General features: G+C 46.7%; 2 protein-coding genes across 8 annotated transcripts; both read left to right on the top strand.

Annotated features, from left to right (window-relative positions):
- Window positions 1-6,023, top strand: APOD (apolipoprotein D). The gene is made up of 5 exons (XM_009468468.2): window positions 1-100; window positions 899-1,052; window positions 1,347-1,468; window positions 3,269-3,357; window positions 4,832-6,023. The coding sequence occupies exons 2-5, from the start codon at window positions 930-932 to the stop codon at window positions 5,065-5,067; spliced, it is 570 nt and encodes a 189-aa protein (XP_009466743.1). The 5' UTR covers window positions 1-100; window positions 899-929; the 3' UTR covers window positions 5,068-6,023.
- A 1,281-nt stretch (window positions 6,024-7,304) lies between these two features.
- On the top strand, window positions 7,305-22,795 carry PPP1R2 (protein phosphatase 1 regulatory inhibitor subunit 2). 7 transcript variants are annotated; one of them, XM_087740018.1, is made up of 9 exons: window positions 7,412-7,497; window positions 7,951-8,609; window positions 12,219-12,326; window positions 12,807-12,887; window positions 13,190-13,293; window positions 14,563-14,736; window positions 16,043-16,198; window positions 17,761-17,811; window positions 19,193-22,795. In XM_087740018.1, the coding sequence occupies exons 3-8, from the start codon at window positions 12,244-12,246 to the stop codon at window positions 17,763-17,765; spliced, it is 603 nt and encodes a 200-aa protein (XP_087596144.1). In that variant the 5' UTR covers window positions 7,412-7,497; window positions 7,951-8,609; window positions 12,219-12,243; the 3' UTR covers window positions 17,766-17,811; window positions 19,193-22,795. The 7 variants fall into 7 exon arrangements, with proteins under 7 accessions (XP_087596137.1, XP_087596143.1, XP_087596141.1 ...); XM_087740011.1 differs by lacking the exon at window positions 7,951-8,609 and having other exon boundaries at window positions 7,305-7,497; XM_087740017.1 differs by lacking the exons at window positions 7,951-8,609; window positions 16,043-16,198 and having other exon boundaries at window positions 7,305-7,497.
- The last annotated feature ends 1,940 nt before the right edge of the window (window positions 22,796-24,735 follow it).

Here is a 24,735-nt window from a genome sequence, read left to right as displayed (position 1 = left end):
CCCAGCACGCTTATAAAACAACGAGGCAGAGAGTTCACCACAGAGCTCTTCCTTCCAGCCCTGGTCCTCCCCAGAGCATCACTCCACCTCGTCAGCCAAGGTACGTTTCTGAATTAAGAGATTCAAAATGGGAAATGTGTCTATGTCCGCAGCAGGGCCCATGCTCTGCAGCTGGACACAGACTGGGCTTTTCCTTTAAACTTGGGGAAAATGCTACCGCTGCTCCTGTGGAGGAGTTTCTGGCCAGGGAAGCAGAGCAGCCCCGTGCTGCAGGGTCTGTACGAGCCAACCTGCCCCAAGCAGAGCCTGAAGCACGTGGGCAGCATCCTGGCTCCAGGGGCTGCCTGGGGGTGAGCAGCACAGCTCCCTCCTCTGCTCTACAAGAAAGTGTGTCCTTTCCCTCCTCGCAGCATGCTTTTGGGGGTCGGTTCGTGTTTTATTTGGTGCTTGACCAACTTCCTCACCCTGCAGTGCGGCCATGCCCCAGCTCTGGACCATGTTCCTTGTGCTCCAGCATTTTATAGCAAACATCTCTGCATGTCCCCTTGCATCAGCTTTGGACAGATGATGATGCTTCTGCACGTCCTCAGGCATTTATCACCCCTGCATCTTGCTAAGTGTCAGGTGTGGGTGACGGGTACAAGTACTCTCACCAGGCATTGCCTTGCTTCCCGCAGAGCTGCTGGGCACAGCCTGAGCACAGGCAGGGCTTGAGGCCATTTTGCCATTTTGGGCTGGGGAGTTATGTGACACAGTGCCTTTGAGCTCTTCTCATGATCCTTTTCTCCTTGCTGTGCCCCCAAGGTGCCCTGCTGCAGATGTTCTGTCCTTCTTGCCCTATTTCACACACAGTTCTGCTGCAGGGATGCCCCAGCTCAGTTATGTTCCTCCTCCCCAGGTCCATTTCCCGCCTGCATCCCGGCGCAGCCATGCTGAGCACGGCAGTGAGGCTCTCAGTCCTGCTCGGCCTCCTCGGCTTTGGGAGAGCCCAGATGTTTCACATGGGACCATGCCCAGATCCACCAGTCCAAGAAAACTTCAATATCAACAAGGTGTGAAGAGCTTTCTAAAAATCTCGCGGCGGGTAGCGAGTTAGGCTAAGGGGGCATGGGAGCAACAGCAAACTGCCTGGGTGCAGGCGGGGGGTTGGTGGGTCTGGTCTCGACACCTTGTGCCAGAGCTGCCAGCGCGGGTCTGTGGCCCCGCTAACCCCCCGCAGCCTCCCACGCCGCGGAGGTGGGTGCTCAAACAAACCAAGCAGGTGAAACCGTGCTGGCAAACGAGCCGGGCTGCTCTGCCTCAGCCCTCCTGTGCTAAAAGTATCTCTCTGGGCTTTCTTTTATCAGTATTTGGGGAAATGGTACGAGATAGAGAAGCTGCCCTCAGCTTTTGAGAAAGGAAGCTGCGTCCAGGCAAATTACTCGCTGAAGGAGAATGGGAAGTTCAAGGTGATCAACAAGGAGTTGCTGTAAGTGTTTGCGTTCGGGCTGTGTCCTCACCACATCTGTGGCACTCCTGTCACCTCTCCTGCTGTCCTGGGTGGTCATTTTTCTCCAAATTGCCTGTTTCTGGGTCTGGGGGTGCTGGGTGCACCCTGTGATTGCAGTAACTCTGCCGGGATAACGGGCTTTGCTGTGGTTACGGCAGAGATGTGGATCTCTGGTCTCTGCCTGCGCTTCCCTGGGGCTCAAGTAGGTCTCCCTCTCGTTGTCCAAGGTGAGTAGTGACAAAAGATCAAATGCACATGGTGACCTCAGTGTGAAATAGCCTGGGTCTCCCCCCAACTGGTTTGTGATCCCCAGTGATGGCTGAGAAGGCAGATCTCCCGGGTCCTGTCCCAGGGCCGGGTTACGGGGTTGGTTACGGGACTGCAGCTACCACCTTGTGCCCCTGCGTGCTGAGAGGTGCCTGTGCCCTGTGCTCCTCTCTGCTCCGGAGTAAAGGGACCCGATGAAAAGCGGCAGGGAAGGTGAAGCACACGGGTTGTTTTTACTTAAGCAAATATTTGTCAGGCTTTTTCTGGAGCATTTACCTTGCACTGGTAGTAACTGCTGTGTAAGGGGATCGGCAATTGCTGCCCATTTAAATCAGTGAGCAAAGTGAATGCACCGATTGTTCTCTCGATAGTTTGCAATTACCCCGAGCTCTCCTGGCTTTTTGCATGGACAGATGCAGATATTAATTTATCTGCTTCCATCACCAGCCCCTGCTGCCATGGGGTGCTGCTGAATGAATGAGAGGGAGCGAGCAGTGAATGCAGCGCTGTCCCCTGCGCTCCTGGCATGGCATGGGGACTTTGTTCTGGCTCACAATAACAACAACGCAGCAACACATCCCTTGTGTCCAGCAGAGAGCAGCGTCCATGCCACTCGCTGACCACGCAGCACTGGCTCTGCAGCTCCGCTGCTAGGGCAGCGCCTGGCAAACAGCTGACCCTTGATTTGCGCCTGCATTCATCTGTGGCAGATCAATCTGATCGTTGGTGTCACCACTTCAGCAGCTCAGTCAGGAAATATTTTGGGTCAGGTGTGCACTGTGCATAGCTCCAGCATCAGCCTCTTGACCTCTGCTGCTGGCAGCATTAGCTTCTGCCTCCTTGGGTGTTCCTGTTTCATGGGGAAGCGTGAAACTTTCCTGTCCCACAGGCAGCATCCAGGTCTTGAGGCATCCAGGGAAAAATGCAATTATAAGATGGGCAGCCCGAGTCATAGGGCTTGCTGCCAGCAGGGCAGTGCTCTGAACGAGCAGCAAAACAAACCCTGGCTCACCAAGCAGGGACAGGTAATTTGTGTGTGGAGGAATGTGCCATGACCTGGAAAAAACGCAGGTGATTAAACAGATGTGAACACATGCCTTCCACAATAAGCAGGAGTTGAGCTGCTCCCTGGCACATCCGAGAACAGTTCTGGGATCATCCCATCCCGTGCGGAGGGGTCTTCCTCTCCCTCTTCTCCGTCACCATCCCCATGGCACTGAAGTGCACCCCGCTGGCAGGGGCACTTGGAGAGAGGCACCCTGGGGTGCTGGGGTGGTTTAACTGGGGACAGCATTTGCCCCGCTGTGCCTGGCCCAGGTCCTGGAGTGCCCCAGGTGCTGCTGGACCCATCCCCAGGGGCGAGCTGTCCCTCTGGGGATGCTGTGGTTACCTGGTATGCGTCTCAGCCACCTCTTGGCAAGTGGATGCGTCAGGAGGGGTGATTTAGTGGAAGCCAAAAAGTGATTTCAAACTCACCTGATTTTATTTCTCACCTTGTGATTCTCCCCTTAGTTCCAATGGCAAAGTCAACGAAGTCGAAGGAGAAATTATGCACATGGATGTAAAGGAGCCGGCCAAGCTGGGTGTCCGCTTTAACTGGTGTAAGTGTGTGGCTGGGAGGCTTGCAGCCTCCACCGACTCCCTGGTGCCTGCCGGCCTCGGCAGTGCTGTGGTGCAGGCATCGCGGGAGGGCAGCGCCTGCAGGAAGCAGGCACCACTGCCATGTCATCAGGGGTGCAAAATTAGCAAAGCAAGAGGCAAAGCTCCCTTGGTGACTTCAGTGCAGCACGACAGGGCAATGGCATAGGGTTAGGACAGACGTTGTGACCAGCAGGGGGTTGTTTGGTGATATTTGTACATCATTTATGGCAACAGGCCCTGCACTGGTGGAGCACTCTTCACCAGCTGATCTCAAAGCAAGAATTAGCAGCAGCATTGCTGTCCCTCCAGGGCCTTTCACGGATGGGGACAGGGAGGGTGGGAGGTGGGGGAGGCAGCCCCACAGCCACTGCAAGGGCCAGGAATAGGCTTGTTTTTCTGAACACAGCACTATAGCTACCTGCCTCTGCTTACAAGCGCCTTTTAATAACCATTAATAATATGGTTTTGTTTGCTTTTTCTTCCCTTGCAAATGTAACACACGACAGGAGCCTGCCGAGGTGCAGTGCCTTTTATTCACATTGCACAGCACTTTGCTCTGTCTGCAGCAACACTTTGGAGAGTGAGCAGAAGTCTCCCCTCGGCTCCCTTTTTATTCTTCTCCCTCACACCTTTTCCTTGGCTGTTTCATGGCACTCACACAGACGGGTTATTTGGAGAAATGGGTGGGGCAGGGGTACTTGCAAAGGTACTTGCAATTATTGCTCATGAGCGCAGCCAGACTTAATTATGCGCTGGTACGGCATCATCCACGGTGTGCGCAACCCCAACCGTCCTCACCGGTCGTGAGCCCCAGAGAACAGCACCTGGCACTCCTAAGTGGATCAGAAATAAATCCCGGGCACTTATGCCTGCCTGGTGGTTTGAAGCTGGAGTGGCTGTCTCTCATCAGAGCAGATGCTTTGGGTGTAGCAGCCTGATGGAGAACAGAATTTGGCCCGGGTGGCTGGTGCTAGTGGGATGGCCTGAGCCATACCGATTCCCACCGCCCGGACTCCAGCTGGCTCTGTGGGACAGGGCACCCGGGGCAGGGGGTGGTGGGGACGGAGGTGGTGGTTTGTGCTCCTCAGATCACCAGTATCAGCTCCCAGCCCGGCAGCTCCTTCCCACCAGCAAGCACCCTCACGCAGGTACGAGCTGGGCTGGCTGTTGGTGGCCCAGCCGAGCTGTTCAGGTCATAGTGTTAACTTTCCAGCAAGTCCTTCCTAGTCAGGGCTTTGTGCCTTTCTTGAATCCCTCTGGGCAGAACAAGGAGTCCTGATAGGCTTTTATAAATTATAGCTCCTTGTACTGACCACAATTATGCGGCTCAGGAGCAGCAAAAGTGGGAACAGCACTAGGAGCCGTGGCTGCAGTCCTGCTGAGCAGTTCAGAGTCGGCTACCCACGGCATTCACGGTGCCCCTCTTTCTCCTAGTCATGCCTTCTGCCCCTTACTGGGTCATCTCCACCGACTATGAAAACTACTCACTGGTTTACTCCTGCACCAACATCCTCTGGCTCTTCCATGTTGACTACGCCTGGATTATATCAAGAGCTCCCGAGATGCACCCAGAAACCGTGGAGCACCTGAAGAGCGTTCTCCAGTCCTACAAGATCGACACCGAGAAAATGATTCCCACGGATCAACTTAACTGCCCTCCTGAGATGTAACTCCCAGCACGCAGTGACACAGCACCAGACCAGCAATGAACTTTGTTGCTTGCTTTATTATCCATTAGAATTTCTCTATGTAACAGAGAAATGTAATAATCCTTTTGCTAACGGTAGTTTGCCAGCCCTCAGTTACTCCTTGCTGTCATTCCCTCTATTGCTCTCCCCGCTTTTTCATCTTGCTCTGACTTTTGCAGAGTAACTGACTGATTCAAAGCCAATGGGTGAAGAAAAGAAACCCAGAAGCGCAGACATGAAGCTCTGCTGTTGCTGCGAGTCCTCCAGTATGTGGATGGGAAAGGGTATGAGATGTGATGTGCAAGTATTAGTCCCGGGGAAAAGCCTTATGTCGCGGTGTTGTTTGTTTGTTTTGTTGTAGGCAGGTTTGTTTCCCATGTTTGTCTTGATGCTTCTGGGCCTGCTAGGAGTCTACGGTGTCTGAGCTACATCGCAGGCACTGCCTTCCCAGCGGCAACACCCAGGCACGGGGGGGTCGGTCCTTGCAGCCTGGGAACTGAGACTGGGGGTCTGTCATGTTTTCTGGTGCAGGCCTGTAGGTGTATGTTACTGCCACGTCAGCAGACCTCCTCACTAGAAATCAGATCTGGTCCTTTGTATTTAAGGTCTAGGAAATCTAAAAATGTCCAGAAATTCAGCATCGCTCCCTCCCCAGTGTCTGTACGTGACTTGCCTCAGGTGAGGCTGGTCCTGCGCTCCCAAGGGGTCAGCTCTGAGAGTACCTGTAAGCAGCCAGAGAGAGAAGGGTCTGCTCCCTTGTCCGCTCCTCCCAAGGCTTTTCCCGAACACAGAGAGACGGCAGGCTCTGCCTGACATCCTGCTGATCGCTTCTGTATGTGCCGAGTGCCCGCTGGCACTGCATTTGCCCTGGCAGGTGTTCACCAGGCACCGTGACAACTCTGCTTGAATAGCATTGATGCAACTCATTAAAAATGAAATCAAAATATCTGCTTCGGGGCTTTTGTACCTTCCCAGCTGCATGACCTTCTCGAGCAGGCTGGGGGGGGCTCGGTGTGCAGGGTCTGCCCCTCCTCTGAGGCCATGGCACTGCGAGAGCAGGGATGCAAAGCAACATGAGCAACCATGTCTGAAGTTAAATGGTTGGCTCCAGGAGCGTGCAGGCCTTTCCAGCTCTCTGGGATTGCATGTGTGGGCTTCCCCCATCATCTGAGCCATGCCAGCAAACCCATGTCGTGGCTTTGGCTGGCGATGCCCCCATCTGCTGCTTTTATTGACATGAAGAAACAACAACGTGGACACAGAATACTGTAAATCTGCAGGAAATGCTCTACCCTTACTGTGGTGGGACCGCGATGGGTGTGGGTGCACAGCAAAGCGCTGTCTTGCCCTGGGAGGGCTACAGGAGCTGGGCAGGGAGCCAGCATTTCACTAACATTTACCAGTCGGAGGAGGCTGAGATGGGAGGGAGGCCGAGACGGGAGGGAGGCCTTGCGGGGATCAGAAACAACTGCCATCTTCAAGCCGTGGCCCCTTTGAACTGTTAAATCCTAATGCCACAGTCCCTGTGGCACAAAACTGATCCTGGCCACGCCAGGATGCCGACAGCGGCACGGTGGCTCCCAGGCGCGTTACGTTTTTGGGGTGGATCATTTCATCCCTGCTTCATCAGGTTCCCATTTCCTTCCCCATCCGGATGGCGACGCGGCAGCCCACGGCCCCTCGCAGCTGCGCGGCCCGCCCACGGCGGGGTGGCGGTGCAGGCACCGAGCCCCTGGGGTGGGGGCCTGCGGCCACCACGGGAGGGGCGGCCGCCGCCCCTGGACCCGGCCGGGAACCGGGATCTGCGGGCGCTGCAGGAACCGGGAGCGCTTCACTCCGCGGCAGAGAGCCTCCATGTCCGAGCCCTCTGGCCTCCGCGCTGCCTCCCTCCGCGTGTCACGGAGGCCTGGGACAGCCCTGGGTTGTCCCGCCAAGCGCCGCAGTGGCACCCCGCAGCACGGAGGGGACTTCGGGGAGGCCTGGCGGGGGCAGCAGCGGCCGTTCCGGACGGGAGCCCTGCGCGCCCGCCGCCCCGGGCCCCCCCAGCGCCAGCCAGGGCCGGCCGCGGGCGCGCAGGCGCAGAGCAGCCCCGCGGTTGGCGGTCCGCCGGCCGCCAGGGGGCGCGGCGGCGGCGGGCTGAGGCGGCGGCGCGGGGCCCGCCCCCTCTCCCCGCGCCGGCGGTTCTGACGCGCGGCGGGGCGGGGCCGGCCGGGGCGGCGGCGGCGGCGGGCGGAAGCGGGCGGGCGGCGCGGCGATGGAGGCGGCCTCGGTGCCGGCCGCCTCGACGTCGGGTGCGGCGGGGCGCGGGCCCATCAAGGGCATCCTGAAGAAGGGCGGCGGCAAGTTATCGGCGGGGGGAGCGGGCCCCGGGGCGCGGCGGGCCAGCCCGGCCCGCGACGAGGACGAGCACGGGTGAGCGCCGGGTCCCCGTGGTGGCGAGGCGGCGGCGGGCCTCCCCTCCGCCCCGCTGGATCCGGCCGCCCTCGGGGGTGTCCGTGGGGCGGGGTCTGCCAGGCGGCGTCTGCAGCGGGGGCTGCCAGGGCTGCCCCGAGTTTGGGGGTGGCGCTGAGCGGGCAGGCCGGCCCGCGGGTCGCTCCCGCGTGCTCCCGTGCTGTGGCGGCCCGGGGCGCCGTTCCCCCCGCCCGCCGTGGTCAGGCCGCGGGGAGGCCGTGCGGAGGCAGCCCGCCGAGGCGGGAGCGCCGCCTGGAGCGGGGGCCGTGGTGGGGACGGGGATGGCGGGGCTGTGCCCCGGGGTGGAGAAGGTGAGGGCGGCCGGCGTGCGGGGAGCGGGGGAGCTGCGGCGGTGGCTGTCGCCGGGAGAGCGGTGTGGAGCCGAAAGAGCTGATGCGATTCTTTGCTGTTTAGGAAATGCCAGCAGAAGCACTATTGTCGTTAAATGCGCGCTCAGAAAGACAAACAGAAAGGGTTTGCAGTTGCTACGGGGACGGTTTGCAGTTTGGGAAATACGCTTTGCCATGGGAGATTCATTCTCGGCCTTCTCAAAGGGCGCGTGTTTCTCTGTAACCAGAAGCGTGTCCCTGGGGAGAGGACCTTCCCTGGGCTGAAGCACAAGCAAGTTGTATTCTTGGTTGCGCAAGATTCATCTATAAAGATCTCACGCTTGAGAATATGCATTGGCCGTGTGGTTTGTATTTTGAATGACAAGAAAATCTTGCTCTAACGGTAACATGCGGAGTTAGTCCAAATATGCAAGAAGTGGTCTTCAGCCAGCCAGCAGCTGCCCTTGACCAGTAAGAATTCTTGCACTTTCCTGATGTTAGCACCCAGTATGCGCTGCCTAACGTTGCTCTGAGACTCCGTCACCTTGTGATGACCAGGATTTGACCTGAACTCTATGTTTCTAAAATTGCTTTTGACAGTTTTCTTCATTTGGGATCTCGCTCTTGCAAGGAGAGAAATAATGATAAAATAAAACGGACGTGCAATTATTTTTTTTTTAATTATGGTAGTATTCCTTTCCGCTTTGCCTAGTTAAGCCACGAATATGGTCTAAAGTCAGCAAGGTAAGAACAAAAAGGTTTTAGTTTGCTGTGTTGCCTGTGTTAGCTGCTCCTGCTTTCCAGGGAGAATTTATTGCAACTGAAGGAATGAGACGGTGTTTTTGAAGGATGTGAATGTAACACATATGCTACACAAATGTTGCAATTTTTTTTCCTGGCTTTTAATTTTAATATGATGTAGCACAAGGTGTTTACTACCACACCAGACATAAAGTAAAACTGGCTGTTGGTAGGCTTTATTTCATTTTCTGTAGTCTCTTTTGTGCCATCTTGAAGAACAATTAGAAATTAGAGTACAAACTGATGACCTGACTGTATGGTGTATTGCTTATAGTACACAGTAATTTCTTGCAAAGCAGTTAAGTGGGCAGGAGTCCAGCTTCTATTCCTGTGTACCAGTGTGAATCAATAAGGTCAATTAGATTAATTCTGAAATTGCCTTGCAAGATAAAGGATCTTGGCTAAACCTGGCAGGCTGCATTGGAAGATTTCCTGGAAAGATCAGTATATGGTATTTAAAGCTGGTCCGTGTGCAGGTATTATTTTTGGTTGTCAACAGTTCATTTAAATAAGTGTTATTTCTGACTTCAGAAAAATAATTTTGTACTTAACAGAATGGTAAGCAGTACAGCATGATTTTCATTGAAGATTAAAAATTAGTTTAGAAATTAAGGTATCAGTTTTCTTCGTGCACCTCTATCAGCAGCCTCTCTGCTTATTTCTAATATTGAAATTCAGATCTGAATAACCTTTAAAAATAGCTGCAGATGAAAGAGCTCGTTGTGTCAACTGTCATCTTTTAAAGCACCATGTTCAGTAGAGCTCTCCTGTATTTGCATCATTATTGACCTTGCACTGTTGTTAGTAATGATAAAATTCTTTGGAAAACTTCCTTAATGAAAACATGATGCAAGAGGGAATCTTGTGAAATTGGGACACCACTGGTGCTGCATCCTAAGAGCTGAGATCATGGTTTAATGGTAGATACGTTCTTGGCATTCCTGGTATACGGTATTTTTTTGTCTTAAGGCTCCTGTAAGAGCTTGTGAAGGATCTGATCTGGCATTTTTCAAAGTAAGTAAGTAAATGAGAGAGAGAGAGAGAGAGTGTGAGTGTGTGTGTGTGTGTGTGTGTAAACAGCTGTGTTGGAACAGGGAAGAGTCGAGTCTGCGATGGTAGGAACAAGTGAGGGGTGAGAGGTGTTCTTTTCAGTAATATTGCCGCAGAACCTTCTCGCCTGTCACGGTGTGGTCTCAAAATAAATGATTATATATATTTAAAGATGTGAGAGAATACAAATGAGCACTTCTGAGATTTTTCCAAATCTGATTTTCCTAAGGAAGATTACATTTCATGTTTCTGTATCCGAAGGGGTGTCAGAAAACATTTTCCCGTGATGGTCCTACTGCTCAGGCATGCCTAAGCATGCTAAACTGGAGACAATCAAGGGAGGCGTGTGTTTTTAGAGCACTTAGTCACCCTCCTGTGATGGCTTTTTATGTGGAGGGGTAAAATGACACATTTGTCTCTTTGCCACTAATGATAGTTTTTTGTAGCTAAATTTTAAATTGTGCTTTGGGAGGTGTTCCATAGCCAAGGCGTTTAATGTTGGAATCTAAGTTTAAAGAAATGAGTGTGAAAAACTAAACCACTAAAATCTTCCTCAGTCTTCTATTTGTAAGTTACTGAATTGCTAGCTGTAGGCTGTCTGATTTCGACAGCAGTGTATGCCAAAGAGATTCTGCTAAGGTTGCCAATATTATTCTTAGGTATTGAGTTGTGAGCCCAGGCAATAAACGTTGATGTGCTCTGGGCAAGTGCGGTGAACACAAATGTGTCCGTGTGATGGGAGTTTCTCCCATCTGTCATATTTTCTCTTCAGCTAAGCTCTGTCTCTTTGTAGGGGCTGCGTACCACTGTTGGGCTGCTATGGCTAGTAAAAATTCTCATGTGCTTGCTATGTAACCGTATGATCATCTTATGTTAGTCATAGATGAACTTTAAGCAGGTGTTTAGCTGATGTTTAACTGGTGATTTTTCGACTCCTAAATAGATAGGTCGGAATAACTGGCATTCCTAGACTAAAGCTCTTGCTTTGTCATCATGAAGCTCATGACTCCCCACCCTGCCAGAGCAGGCAATCTGGCTCACGTGTTGTCCGCTTAGGTAGCAATTCTTGTGTTGCAGTTAGAACAAAATGATTAAATAGATCTGGAACCTCAAACATGAGTGTTTGGCATTGGTTACTATATGCTAAGGGGATTAAGCTCACTTGATTTGTATTCATTTCTGGTGTGTAGGTCCGTGCCATGTAGGATTCAGCATTAACTGCTGCGTCTGTTTTTTTTATGCCTTTAGTTTTTAGCCATTGTATTATGCGGTGCTCTTCATAAATGTAAAATTTAGCTTGTGCTTGGAATTTTTCTTTATCAGTTTTGTTTTACAGTTAGCATTCTGCTCAAGAGCAGTTGTATTATTGAGGCTGAATATATTTTTCAAATCGGGTAATTTGTTACTGGAACAGTCTGTGTTTAAGTAAGAGTAGGTAAGTTAAAGTCTTCTAGCCAACTACTCCCCCCCAAAACAAAACAAAAACCAACAAAGCCCTGTAACATTTGCTTCCTTAAATAATAATTGGCAGCACTTCAGGAGTATGCTAATGCATAAGGTAATATTAAATAGTGGAATTATTTTACGATTCTAAAGCTAAATTTCTTGGTTTAGTCTAAGGGAAAGACCACCTTGTATGAAGCTTGCAATAACCTTTTTGGAGAAAATGTGGAACCTGGTAGGTTCTGTTGATTAAACGTTTCTGTGGCTTTTAGATCAGTGGAAGGGTGACTCTTCGTCTGGCCACAAGGCTATTGCTTTCCTTATAGCTTATATAGTCCTGGGTGGACTTCTGTTTCTGCAAATACAGATAAAGTGGTACATTCTCTGATTAACTGAGGAAATGCTAAATAATGTAATATCACTGCTGTCTGTCTGTGTAAAATGTGAAGCTCCCTTGGCTTAATTACAGCAGTGAATCAGTTCTGTTTTGTGATTCACTTTAGGATGACAAAAGCAGTATTAATAACCGGCTTGTTCAGTGCTATTTATTTTACTGCGGGAAGTTATTTGTTGGTTGGTATTGTTTATGCAACAGTTTCGCTAATAATCACAGCAGCTCACTGAGCAGAGGTGAGGTGGAAGTTATTTGGTTTTGTTGAAGTGTTGTGGGTTGCAATAAGAGGAAGAATGATTTTACAGTAACTTGTAACAAGAGCAAACAGTTAATGGGACAGTGATTGAACAAGACTGGTAGTCTCTTGAGAAAATATATGTATGTATATGAATAAGAATACATTTATAGATAATTGAGTTTATTTAGCTATTGTGAATTGCTAGGGAAGTTAAGTTGCATTGATAATTTGTCATGACTTAACTAAAGTATGTATAGAACAGTGTTTAGTAGCTGTACTTTGAACATGCCTGTGTGTCATAACAATGTTCTTTGTGCATAGTATGTAGTAGAGGTCAAAAGAAGTTCTAAACGTTCTTTTTCTGTGGCCAAACAGAACTAATTGTTTTTAGAAAATAAGAAAATTTAACCTTGTTTTCTTATTTCAGTAAAAAATCCCAGAAATGGGATGAAATGAACATCATAGCTACGTACCACCCAGCAGGCAAAGATTATGGCTTGATGAAAATAGATGAGCCAAGTACTCCTTATCACAGGTAGGCTTGCTAAACTGCTGTCCAAAATGATGCTAGGTGACATAGTAGTTTTACAGCAAAATTGACTTTGTAGATGTTGTAGTATTTACTACAGCTGATTGCCTGACAGACTGTGCAGGCCTACTGGATATATGCAACCTATTCAGATTTACAAAGCTTCTAAATAAATGCTTATAGCTATCGAGGAGAACTGTGAAAAAGGACAAAGTGAATTTTTAGAAGGCCTATGTCTTAACAGGCTTTAGGCTTTGAATGGAATAAATAAGTCTGACTTGCATTGATTTTATTGTTTTTCAGTTAGCATCTGTGTACTAGAATATACAGTTGTCATTCATATCAATGTTTAAATTAGAGTTGGAAAGTTTTTAAAGTATTAAAGGTGTCTTTTAATTGAATTTTGTAAGGTTTTGACTGTTTTATCAAGCAAATTTTAAGCAGCAAATTATTGATAAAGGCTACCTTCTTTGTTTGCCTTCCAAGCATGGTAGGAGAAGATGATGAGGATGCAGTGAGTGATTCAGAATCTAATGAGCCCTTAAAAGCAGATGTGTTGAGTAAAAAGTAAGTATTGTCATGGAAAATTGACTAAATGTTAAGATAATTTTCTCTTTCCTGGAGTAGTTTTTCTTTATGGAAAGGTGTTGCTGGTTTCTCTAGCAGTCAAACTTCTGCTATTGTCAAATTAAGTACTTTTCGGTGTTTGGTAGTGCCATTGGTACTTCAAACCTCTTGCAAGTTGTTAGTACACATAAATATGGCAAAAATAATGAAAAAAGCAGTTTGTATGAGTGTTCTCAAATGTCATGTATTTCAAGTAGCAAAAACTTGCTGCTTCAGCATTTTGTATTGCATGTTTTATGTAGACTGGCAGCTGCAGCTGAAGGTAAAGGACCCAAGATTATAGCAAAGCAAGAAGAAAGCAGTGAGGAGGAGGAAGAGGATGAAGAATTAACACCTGAAGAACGAGGTAGGCATAAGTTGTTTTCTTTGTTTTGTTTTTTTTTCCTGCAAATAGTTTCAGATTTTCAGTAAGAAATAGTTGGGAAGAAGAAGTACTGTCCAACAGAAAAATGTTATCATTTGAAAATGGAGATAAATACTCTTCGAAGGGTGAGTAAAAGATTGAACAAATATGCTGTTTGTTTGTAATCGGGACTGTTTGGTTTGGGATCTACATATAAACAGGAATTCGCTGTTACTGGTTCCCCCCTTGTATACAAGCTTAAGGTGTGGGAATTCCTCTTAAACCTAGACTTCTCAAGTAAGATACTCTTCTGGGTTTGGAGTGAGGGAGTACTTCTTAATCTGAACATATTTCAGGTAGAGTTAACAATTCAATGAGTACCGCTGCAATTAAGATGCTACTAATTGCTTGCAGGCATACAGATGATATTTCTGTTGTTTTCAAAGCAACTGGTAGATGGATCCAGCAGGAAATCTACAATTTATTCCTAAGCAAATTGCCTCATGCATCTTCAACAGAGATGTTGTTTTGTGTTAGCTTGGGCTAGAACATTTTGAGGAAGCAGTCAAACAATGATACTTCTAAGGTTTCAGGCTTGTGTTATCTAGCTGTTGCGTCTCATCTTTCCTGGCCCCAACTTTGAGCGTGTAACCTTACTATTCTAGAGGAAGAAAAAAACAGTGTTGGGGCTGCCAATAAGCAAAGTTTAATTTAATTATAATGCGTTACTGCTAGACCTGCTAATGTTCAATATATGGAGCAAAGTTAGGCTTCAGGCTGTGGGGAAAGTGGAAAATATTTTCTTCTACATGTGGTAAATATATCTCTCATAACTGGCCTTTGGTAGCTAGCCAGGAGTCAAGTCAAACATCTGCAAAAGTTCGTCTTCTATCCCACCAGTACATCTCAATTTGTCCTTAAGTTTACTTAGAAACAAGGCTTGCGAAACTTTGGAATTTCGTATGCTGTTACTAGATGCTTCTTTTGGTTCAGACTTGCTCTTACTTGCAGACAGGTTCTTTTAAAAGTTCTTCAGCCATTCCAGTCCATTACTTACTAGCCTTTTTGTAAGTCAGGCTCATTTAAAAGAACACTCGATTGCTTGAAGAAAATAATTTTAATTCAGTGATTGCTTGACCATATAATCAATGGACTTTCAAGGTAGGAATAAATTTGACCTAGGAAGCAACTAGTTCCTCTCTGAAGAGGAAATAAGTTGATTTTTTTTTAAAAAAAGGGAAGAAATGAGTATTTGCATTTGTTTGTCCACAGAGAAAAAGAAACAGTTTGAAATGAAGAGAAAAATGCACTACAATGAAGGACGAAACATCAAACTGGCAAGACAGCTCATTGCAAAAGAACTACATGGTGAAGACGAGGATGATGATGAAGAGATGCATGATGCTGCAGATGTAGAAACAATGAATACAGAAGCTACTGAACATGGTGAGCTACTGATTACTCAAAAAGCATGTTTAAGTACTGGTGGTCCTTTCAGCTGTTGGGAAATTAATACACTCAAGTATGAGAATGAATAGAAAGGGTACAGTACGTATGTAACGCTCAATATGCAATACTGCATGCTGTCTTGAGAGGTAGATTTGTAGCATGGTACCAAAGCCATCAGTATTGCTAATTAAGCGTGTGGGCTTTTGCTTGTGGTGACATAGCAGAAAAGCAAACACCTCTGCTTTGTACTGTTTCCCCAGAATAACTGACTTTTGGTAGCGAAGTTGCCAGCATCCTTTTTAAAGGAAGAGCTGTCTTGTACAGAACACTTAAAGCTGTGGCCACACGGGAGAGCCTGGCCTTATGTTGTGGTTCAGTTCCCATTCTGCTCCCAAACCATCCTGTAGCCAGCAATGGGAAACTAGCATGAATGTTTCCTCCCTGGTGAGAGGAGTGTATCTAACTTCCTAAGTAAGAACTGTAATTTAAAACTGCTGTCAGGACTTCAGTATGCACTTGTCCTTAAGCAGTAATGTTCAGTTCTATAGTATGGGATAAAACCCTCAGCTCTGCTTTGAGTGCAGCTACTGAAAGAAAGTCTGGGACTTTTAGCTGGGAGCGGTTTCTGGAACCTGCTTCAGGGCTGTCTTTTGATAGAAAGCTCATAAAACTGTAGAGGCTGACACCTTCTCTTTCATCTTTAAGCTTCTCTCTGGGTGAAAAGGGTATACTGTATAATAAAAGTCTTTGATTTTTGTGGTGGCCTTCTGGTGAATAATTACAGCTGTTCGCTACCCACCTCTGTGTGTAACGGCACTTAGAACAAGTTTTTTGGCATGAAAGAAAAAAGACATCTGTTGCTCATGAGACTAGTGGCAATAAAGTCTGTAAGCCTCATTCATCTGTTGCTTGGCAAAGCTATGAGACGTTAGCACAATCTGCAGACTTGGGAAGATGCTGCATGGGTTTAACTTGGTTCACATTTGCTTTTCACAACCACGTGAACTAGGAACTCTTCTAAAATTAGTTTAAATTCCACATAATAAAAAGGTGATTTGCGAAGTTCCATGTTTTTAAGTTCTGCGGATTGCACATTTTAGTCCCATTATTTATTACAGGAGGACTAATGCCTTCATAATTGCTCCGAAAGGGTCATTTGGTATGTGTCTGAGACCCATTAATGGACTGACTTTATCCAGTAACTTACCATACGCCTTATAATGGCTATTTACTAGAACTTCACTCTCCAGGGGAAAGGAGGGCTCCAATAGGCAACATTATGACCTTTCTTCATGGCTTGAAGCTGCCATCTCTCTGCACTCTGCTGTAAAACAGAGGCAACTCCGCTCCCCAGCTGCATTCTCCAGTGGAAAGAAGGCACACCTTTGCAGCATTTTTCCATCTCTATTGTTGAAGTCCATTCCACCTTGCCTCATAACCAGCTTCAGAGCCACAACTGGTAATTATCAATTTTAGACTGCTCATGGCCAATAGATTACATAAATGTAACTGTTTGCCAGTTTATCAACCCATTAACTAACCGGTTCACCTCCACACCACAGCATATAGAAATACTTTCCATTAACTTGATGTAGTTCTCAATTCTTCATTTTTGTTTTGTATCATTCTGCTTAACAAACCTTGATGTTTCATTCTCTCCTAATCTCTGCATCAACTGTCATAGCTTTTGGTCTCTGTACTTGATCAGCTCTTCTGAGGTTAAGCACTGGTCTCACTTTTGTAGCAGCTGGTGAATTGAATGCCCTCGAACTGATCACGTGTGATTCTTTGTGGCAGGGTTGGTCAAAGGATGATGGAATATGGACAAAACTGTTAATAAACCTCTCTGTCTTCTGCCACTGCCCGTGTTTTAAGATATTCCTACATTGAGATGATAAGTGTTTAGCAACATAGCTGTGTTAAAGTAATGTCAAAGTTTTACTGAAGTAACTTTTTTGAGATGACATCTCTATCACTCTCTCATCTGTATTCTGAGGGCACAAAAGAATCTCCTTATTCATAAATGTTAATTAAACAGATATTGGAGCTGCAGAACATATCTCAGATAGGTGGTTTTAACACTCCCTACTAGGGGTTTTTTGCTAGTCTGTGCTCTTGGTCATGCCATGCTTTTGGTCATATAAAGCAATTGGGTATTTAAAACAGTATTTCAATTTGGTTGTTTCCTTCATGGAAGTGGATCAAAATGCTACTAATATTCTTGTTCCTGAGATTTCCCTGTTAGGACTGTAAGTGCGTGGAAAGATTATTCCTCTGGATAGCTTTTGAAGAGCTCTTCGACTTCAAATTGTTGTATTTTAAAGTGCTTTCTTATAGAGTAGAAAAGGAGGGTTTTCTTTACTCAGTGTACTGGGTGATGCAGGAGCTGATTTTTGTGATGGCTTATTTTGGCTTCACTCTGTTAAACTGACTAACAGCTCTGACGCTTGCTTTTAACTGCAAAGGAAATGTCTGTCCTTTTCTGCATGTTGTATTGTAGCTACATTTTGATAACTTCTTCCATTTGACTTCAGTCCCTCTGAAGTTACGGAGATCATCTGGTGATGTGGCTACCGCTCACCTATTATGTCTGAGACTGTCTGTCTATGTAAGTGAGAGCTGGCATGCAGTCTTTTTATTCCAGTGTAATAACATGACTTCTGTAGTACTGGTGATCATTCCAGGTAAAGATGTGACGTAAGAGGCATTTCTTAGTGGTCTGCTGTCACTCTAGGGCTGCACTGGCTCCTGGGTTGTTTTTCAGGCAATTTGAGACCCTCTTCTCACTTGGAATTTTTTTTGTCCATGAAGATCCCTTAAAGGTTCTGTGCTTCTCTTATCCGATGCTCCTTTCTACCCTCTAATGCTGTCTGTTTTGTATTTGAGTAAAACTAACAGTACTCTTCTAATCTCTACACACTGCTTTTGAAGAAGGAGCTAAAGACTTAGGACAGGTTTTTAAGAAGGCTTCTGTCAGATACCACCAGGTCTGCTAATATGAGTTGCGCTTCTTGGTTACAGACTGAGATTTCTTGCCGATTGAAATGAAGATGGCCAGTCCAGTCAGTGATGGTGAGAACTGTTTGTATATTTTTGCCCCTGTCTTCATTGTGGGCTACCAAGTGTTTTAAGTGGATGGGTCATTCCTTTCTTGCCTCAAGTAGCTGTGACTTATCCCATGCATGTGGATTCTAGCGGCCAAGCTTTTGAAAAGAAAGTTCAAGTTGTAATAGACTGCATTAGGATTGCTTGCTTCAGCATTTCAGCTTCTCTGGAATTTCTCTGGCTACTCCCTATTTATGACTCCATGAGTGACGTAAATAGACTTCGCCAGCAAAGTAGTGACCTTTGTTCCTCTCCACAAACACTTTTCCTTTAAAAATTCTCTTTGAAATCACTGAAGGAAAGATTCCTGATGTAGGTAGATTTAAGCGTGATGATTTCAATGCAGACCTGTCTTCTGCTACACAAAAGTATCACATACAAGGGTGTGATCTATAGCAGTTCAATCGACAAGCAGTTCTCTCCCTATGGTTCATTTAGCATTCATTGCTATGATAACCCTGCTCAGAGACTGCTGATGAGCTGAGCTGTCAGCTGACTGGGTATGCTCTTTGGCCTTTGGTAGATACAGAATACATGGTGTTTTCTTAACCACAGTGAGCATCATCCTAGAGATGACTGAAGTGAGAAGGCTGGGAGCATACACAAATTGGTTCTGCTTGTTAGCTATGCTTTTCACTTGTTAAACTGCACTTGTTACCAAGTCTAACTTGTGCTGAAGCCTAACTGGCCTTTTTTTAAAGAAGATTATCATCTGGATGTGGTTTTCTCTGATCTTTGCTTTATGCCACTGAATTTTCAGGTGTGCATATATATATATATATATACACACACATTCATATATATACACACACATTCATATATATATAGTGAGCTTTTTCATATGAAAAGTACTAATGAGAAGGAGCTTTCTCTGATTTATTGCTGTTCTTTGGCTCAAAACCATCAGTTTAACGACTTCCTGAAAAACACAACAGACTATGCTCCTTCATTTATAAGCTTGTTTTGTTTTAACATGTCTTATGTGGAATTGAAATTTGACCTGAAAAGTACTATGCTTGCTTGTGTTTCAGGAACCTCATGTGTTAGTTCTGCAAATTGATCTCTCTCTCAACTCCTGGGTTAAATCCTCCCAGTTCCAGGGGTGGTGAGCATTCAGTGCTCGGTATGCTGCACAAGGGTGTTAGCCACTTCTTCAGAACATCAGGGTGAAATAACTGTTTTGGAAGTTTCTGCACTCTAAAACTGAAAGCTTGTAGGTTGCTAAAGTGGGTTGGCAAACATTACTTTTGGAGAAGCAAAGATGATTTCAGGAGGATTTTTGTGTGTGTTTTGGAAATATTCAACGAGTGTGAAGAATTATCTGTTTTTTGTAATCTTTCTTATGCAGCACATGCTACTCGTGACCAGCTGGAAAGTAGAGCACACAGCATAGAAGAAATCTGTCCAGAACTGTAACTGCTTGTCAAAGACACAAATATAAACATCGCTTCATGATTTTTTGCAATTAAGGCTCTTAAATATTGAGAAGCATATCAGTTACAATGTTGTATTGCCAAGAATGTTAATTTTAGACTTGTCCATTAGGCAGAAAAACCTGTCTAATTGATTTATTCTTGTGCCTAGTATTTCATGGAGAATACTGCTTCATAATCTGTTCAACCAGAATGGCATTCCCTCTATGTATAACGCTGATTATCTTGCATAATGTACTGTTACTCTTCATGCTTCGAAACAGACGGTATCTTTTGTTTTTTCACTATTTATTTGACAGTGTTCTAGGTGTGGTATCTCTAACGGAAAGGTTTGGGATTCAAGAGCCAAACGGTACAGCATATATCAGATTGACATGCAAGCTATTTATCAGATGTGTTAAGCAGTTTAAAAAGGGATTATTTAAGTCTTACAACTTTTTTTGTAAAATGTTGACCTGTTAATCTAGATTTCAGTATGTTATTACCTGTACTTTCCCAGTCTTTACAAGAAGAGCTGTATTAAGAGTGGTGTTTGGAGTCAGTTGTTAGCTTCTGACTAGGGCAGTACTAATGTCTGGTGGAGGGCATGTTTTTACACTGGAAATGTGCTAACTTGAACTTTGCATTTAACTGTCATTATCTCTTCCATCGGGACTGGATGTTTTGTGGAGCTCTTTGGCTTATTGTGAGAACATGGAAGTTCCCTCCAACTTTTCTCTTAAAACCACATCCACTGTCACTCTTCTGGCTCTTGTTTCAAATCTTTGGTCCTTTCCAGTTGCATGAAGAGTGCTTGTGCTACTAGCGCCTGAGGAAAAACACCCAACCGTGAGCAAATCCACATCAGGACTGTGAAGATGAGCTGAGTTTAGGCTCTGGCTGTTCTTTATATAAAGATAACTGCTGATGGTCTCCTACTCATTTGGGGTTGGTAGCCTGCATACTGAAAACCACTGGTCTAAATCTTCCTGTATCCATTGCAACTTACAGCAGCTCCTTTTCGTAAAATGAAGGCTGTTTGGAAGAATAGAAGGGAAACTGCCTAATTCAAATACTTGTTTACAGTGTGGTTGTATAGCCCCTGTAAAGAGGGATTCTGAACCTCCAAATTGCTGTCAACAACTTCCCACTCGGTGGAATCTGACTGGTGAATGTTCCATTATTCAGAGTAGTTCCTGGGTTTTATTACACAAATGAAGTATACACTTAAGCTTTAGCTTGGTTATGGAATACAGTGTATATCTTAACTTTGATCTGAATTTGATATGTTGCAAAAATCCATATAATTATATGGATCTATTTTAAAATGTCTTTTTGTCCACTGTATATGTGAAGTTTGAATAAAGGAATGAAAGTTATTTTACAGTTATATGCATTCTCAAGTGTGAGCTTTCATGACATCTCAGAGAGACTGAGAGTGAATAAGGCAAAAGGATGCTGTCCTTTGAAAGATTTATACAGGAATAATTCAGTAGAATGGATGCATTGCCAAAGATACCTGTGAGTTGTGCTAATTGGGTGTTGCAGTGTGCCTTTCCTAACTGTCTGTTCTCCTTAGGAGGTAACAGGGTTGTCAGTTGTGGGATATTTAGTCTTCTAAGGGCCTGAATCAGGGTTAAAAGCAACTTTTCACAGGAAAGAGTTGAAGTCTTGATTCAGTTCAGTGTGGTGATGCTAATTTTTCAATATGGAGAATGCTGTTTCTTCTTGTATCTAACATGGTCACTTCTATAGAATAAACAGGGGCACAGAGTAAGCACTTAGATACTTATGACTTCTAAAGTCACTTACTGTAGCTTTAAATTTGGCTCCCAAGAATAAGGTTTCAAAACTTAAGTTTGCACCTTTTCTGTACCAGCTTGCAGTGTTCAGATTGTTGGAATGTCCGCACCGACCTTGTGTTTCCAACTGCCCAGCCGGTGGCCTGGGCTGCCCCAGCTAGGGCAGCTAAGTCCTACTGAGAGCGTGGCAGCACTCGGCAACAGTGCATTACTTCCAGACTGGAGCATGAATGGGTCCAGACTTGACCAATGTGTATGGGTAGCACAGAGGCCTTCTGCGATGCTGTAAAACAGATCACTTGTACTTTGTGGTTAAGTACAAGTGGGTACTTTGTACCTGCAATCACAGAATCATAGAATCGTTAAGGTTGGAACAGACCTTTAGGATCATCAAGTCCAACTGTTAACCTAGCACTGCCAAGTCCACCACTAAACCATGTCCCTACGCACCTCATCTACACATCTTTTAAATACCTCCAGGGATGGGGACTCCATCAGAAGCAGCTCTTGTTTGAGCTAATGTCCTGCACTCCTTCCACCCACGCTTTCTGCATCCAAGATCTCGTTTTCATTTTGGTGCTCAGTGGGGTTACTTTGTACCTACAATGCCTACAAAGCGTTCTGTTTAACAAACAAAAAAAACTTTGCTAACTTCCAGTGAAGACCTTTCCTGTAATGGCTTCCAAAATCCTGGATGACATGGGTATGAAGCTTTGAGGGAGGTACAGTATATGTAAATGCATGAAGATGCTTTTAAATGAACCTCAGAATGTATAGTAGGTCTCTTCATCGGTCAGATGAGTTTGAGCTGTCTGGGTGATCTCCCTTTTTCCGTGCCACCAAGCCCCCAAGTTTTAGTTAGATGCCATTTTGGAACTTGTACTGGTTTCAGTTATGGATTTTATTAAAGTCTTTGTTCTTCTCTTAATTCTCTTCAGTGCTAGCAAAAATTCTGTTCGTGCTCCTTCACCTCACTCCCCTGGAGTGCAACCCGATGTACCTGACACTGCTTTTAACTGAAAGGCTGGTTTACTTGATTTTATCCAGGCTTACACCTTCATGCATTTTAAAAGCTAAAATAGGCAAGTTTGCTTTCCAGTAACTTACGGATACTCTATATAGCTTTTTTTAAAAAGGGATGTCTGGTTTGTTTCTATTCTGGAAATATCAATCATAGGTCCCTGCTGAATGGGGACAAGAGAAGAAATGCCTTTCCTCTTTTTACATTTGATGGGGACTTAGCTTGCACGCACATCTTAATCTTGGGGTGCACATGATAAAGGCTCATTCGTGCAGTAGAGAGTGGTGTAAAGAGGAAACAAAAGACACGCAGCCCTTACTAACGTGGACATCGAGCTCCACAGCATCATAATTGTGAAGCTTCTTGCACAGGTTTAAATCCTCAAGCTGCATCCTGTTTAGAGAAAATATTTTCAATATGCTTCCAATAGGAAGATCACTTGCAAATAAGAGCCTTAACGCCATCTTTAAAGGTTTTTTTTTTCTGTCCTTAAAGTTTCTTTCTCACTGAGTTGTACACAGTTCATGGAAACTGCAAGTATTTTTTCCACAGCTCGCTCTCTCGTGTTAAACTTGTGTATCTTACCAGAACTCTTTGTTTCTGTAACATGCTTTTTGTGGTGTTTATGATGATACCACCTCACAAATGTAATTATTCTGTTTTAAACCAGTGTTAAGTGTCACAACGTAAATAAAACCATTGTTTTCATTACTGCATTATGGCACTAATAGTAGATGTATTGGTTTGCCTTCTTGGAGCTTTTTAGAAGAAACTGGCAGCTACTGTAAAGTTTGCAGGTGTGTTTGTAGATGAATACTTAAACCAATATTGCAATTTCCTCGTCACTGCAAACGAGGAAGTACTCCTTAGTGTAACTTTGATAGACACCCGTTTGTACATGCTTCCAGATTTTGTGGTTGCTTGGCTACCTGGACACGAAGGTAGATGTGGGAACCCGAATCATGAATTTAAGATAGCAGCACCACAGAAAAGGTTGCATTTTTCAAGGTAATTTTCTGTGTGTGTTGTCGGATTAAAGCAAGACTGGTCTGTCTCTTCATGGTCAGCATTGAGTAATCGCTCACTAGCCTTGAGTAATGGGAAATGACTAACACCAACTGCTCCTTAGGAAGTAAAACTGTATTCCAGAAAAAAGAGCTGGGCTCTCTTTTCAATTGCACACTTCCAACTGAAAAGTGGATTTCACAACATAAATGCAGGCGAAGTGATACAAAAATTTCTTAACTTGCTGCTTTTTCTATGCGGGTGTGATGGATGCACTTGACTTCTGAACCAAACTAACGGTAGTTTGGTTAGTTTTGGTGAGCGACAGCTCACAAAAATAAACCATCGTCATATCTGCGTGACTCGTAGTTTGGATCTGACATTTCACCAGTCTTAAAAAAAAAAAAACAACCCCAAAACCCTAAACCACAACTGACTGAACCAAAAAGCTTCCCCTTGCTTCTGCGGAGGGGGACTTTAACCCGGGGCGGGGCAGTAAGGGTACAGCAGGCATTCAGCTTCTTGGGAAGGAAAGAAGTCTTGTGTTCCCCTCCATCCCCCGTGCCGACTGCGTCTCCTTGCGAGACCACAGGGCAGTCGGGGGAGAGCGAACGGGTGGGATAAGGGAAAGGGATAAAGAAACAGGGGTGAAGCTTGGTGCCGGTGACGGGGCGCTGGAGGGACGCGGGCCTGAAGACTGCAGGGGGTGAGCAGGCTCGCTGGGAGCAGCTACGGCGGCTCCTCAGACTCCTGGAGGAGCCGAGAGTGGACGTCATCAGCTGACGTCATCCTCCCTGCACGGCGTCCCTGCGACTTGGGGTGACATTGCTTCCTCTTCGCCAGGTTTAACTTGAAGAGAGCGGTAACTTGTGCTGCCCTGTCACTGCCCGTGAGGGGGAGCCGGGGCGGCTGCCGCGCCTTTGCCCCTGCCACGGCCGCACCTGGGAACGCCGAGCAGCGCCACGCTTCTCAAAGCCCTCCTAAGGCATCAGAAACCGACAGCGTTCGGCAGCGCTTCGCTGCAAAGCGGGAGAGGACCGGCACGGTCCCTCTCGCTCTGACACAGCCCTTCTGCCGCCTGAAGCGCCTGCCAAAGGCCTCCTCGGGCGGAGGCTCCCCGGCACGGCCGCCCTTCTCCGCCCGGGGGAGCTCTGAGCCTCTCTCTGAGCGGAGAGCGCCCGGAGCTGGAACTCCTCCGCGGGGCCTCGGCGGCTGCCGCCGCACCCTCAGCCGGCGCCGTCGGCTGCCCGGGGCAGCGGGAGCGCCTGTGGCCCCGCCGCAGCCACCGCCGCGCTTTCTGCTCCGGTGGGCGCCGGGCCGGGCCTTCCCGCGCGGGTCTTAGCCCCTCACGAGGGCTGTAATTAAGAAAAACCGGAGAGTTCCCGGGGATCCACCGGGGACCGGCCGGGAAGCACCCGCCCGGCAGCGCCCGCCCGGCCGCTCCGGAGCCCGCTCGCCGCGCCCCACCCCCGGCAGCGTCATCCGCCGCGAGCGACGGGCGGACCAGCCAATCGCAGCGCTGGAGCGGCCCCCTCAGCGTTTATGAGCGCTGGGATTGGTCTTCCGGGTAGCCGTGGCAATGGAGCTTGCCAATTGGTGGGAAGCCAAAGGCGGTTTTCCCGTTGGCTTGCCAGGCTGTCACTCTTTGGGA

Source organism: Nipponia nippon, unplaced genomic scaffold, assembly GCF_047370975.1.
Source record: "Nipponia nippon isolate SJK-2023a ecotype South Korea unplaced genomic scaffold, ASM4737097v1 scaffold_7, whole genome shotgun sequence".
Classification (NCBI taxonomy): Eukaryota; Metazoa; Chordata; class Aves; order Pelecaniformes; family Threskiornithidae; genus Nipponia; species Nipponia nippon.
The sequence above is the reverse complement of the archived record's forward strand: the minus strand, read 5'-3'. Positions and strand labels throughout refer to the sequence as shown.

What these genes read in the sequence shown, in the direction of transcription:
- APOD (XM_009468468.2), top strand. Translation starts at nt 930, where the DNA reads ATGCTGAGCACGGCAGTGAGGCTCTCAGTCCTGCTCGGCCTCCTCGGC. An exon ending in GTGATCAACAAGGAGTTGCT is followed by an intron (nt 1,469 to 3,268) that starts GTAAGTGTTTGC and finishes TTCTCCCCTTAG; the next exon opens with TTCCAATGGCAAAGTCAACG. An exon ending in GGGTGTCCGCTTTAACTGGT is followed by an intron (nt 3,358 to 4,831) that starts GTAAGTGTGTGG and finishes TCTTTCTCCTAG; the next exon opens with TCATGCCTTCTGCCCCTTAC.
- PPP1R2 (XM_087740011.1), top strand. Translation starts at nt 7,340, where the DNA reads ATGGAGGCGGCCTCGGTGCCGGCCGCCTCGACGTCGGGTGCGGCGGGG. An exon ending in GCAGATGTGTTGAGTAAAAA is followed by an intron (nt 12,888 to 13,189) that starts GTAAGTATTGTC and finishes TGTTTTATGTAG; the next exon opens with ACTGGCAGCTGCAGCTGAAG. An exon ending in ATTAACACCTGAAGAACGAG is followed by an intron (nt 13,294 to 14,562) that starts GTAGGCATAAGT and finishes GTTTGTCCACAG; the next exon opens with AGAAAAAGAAACAGTTTGAA.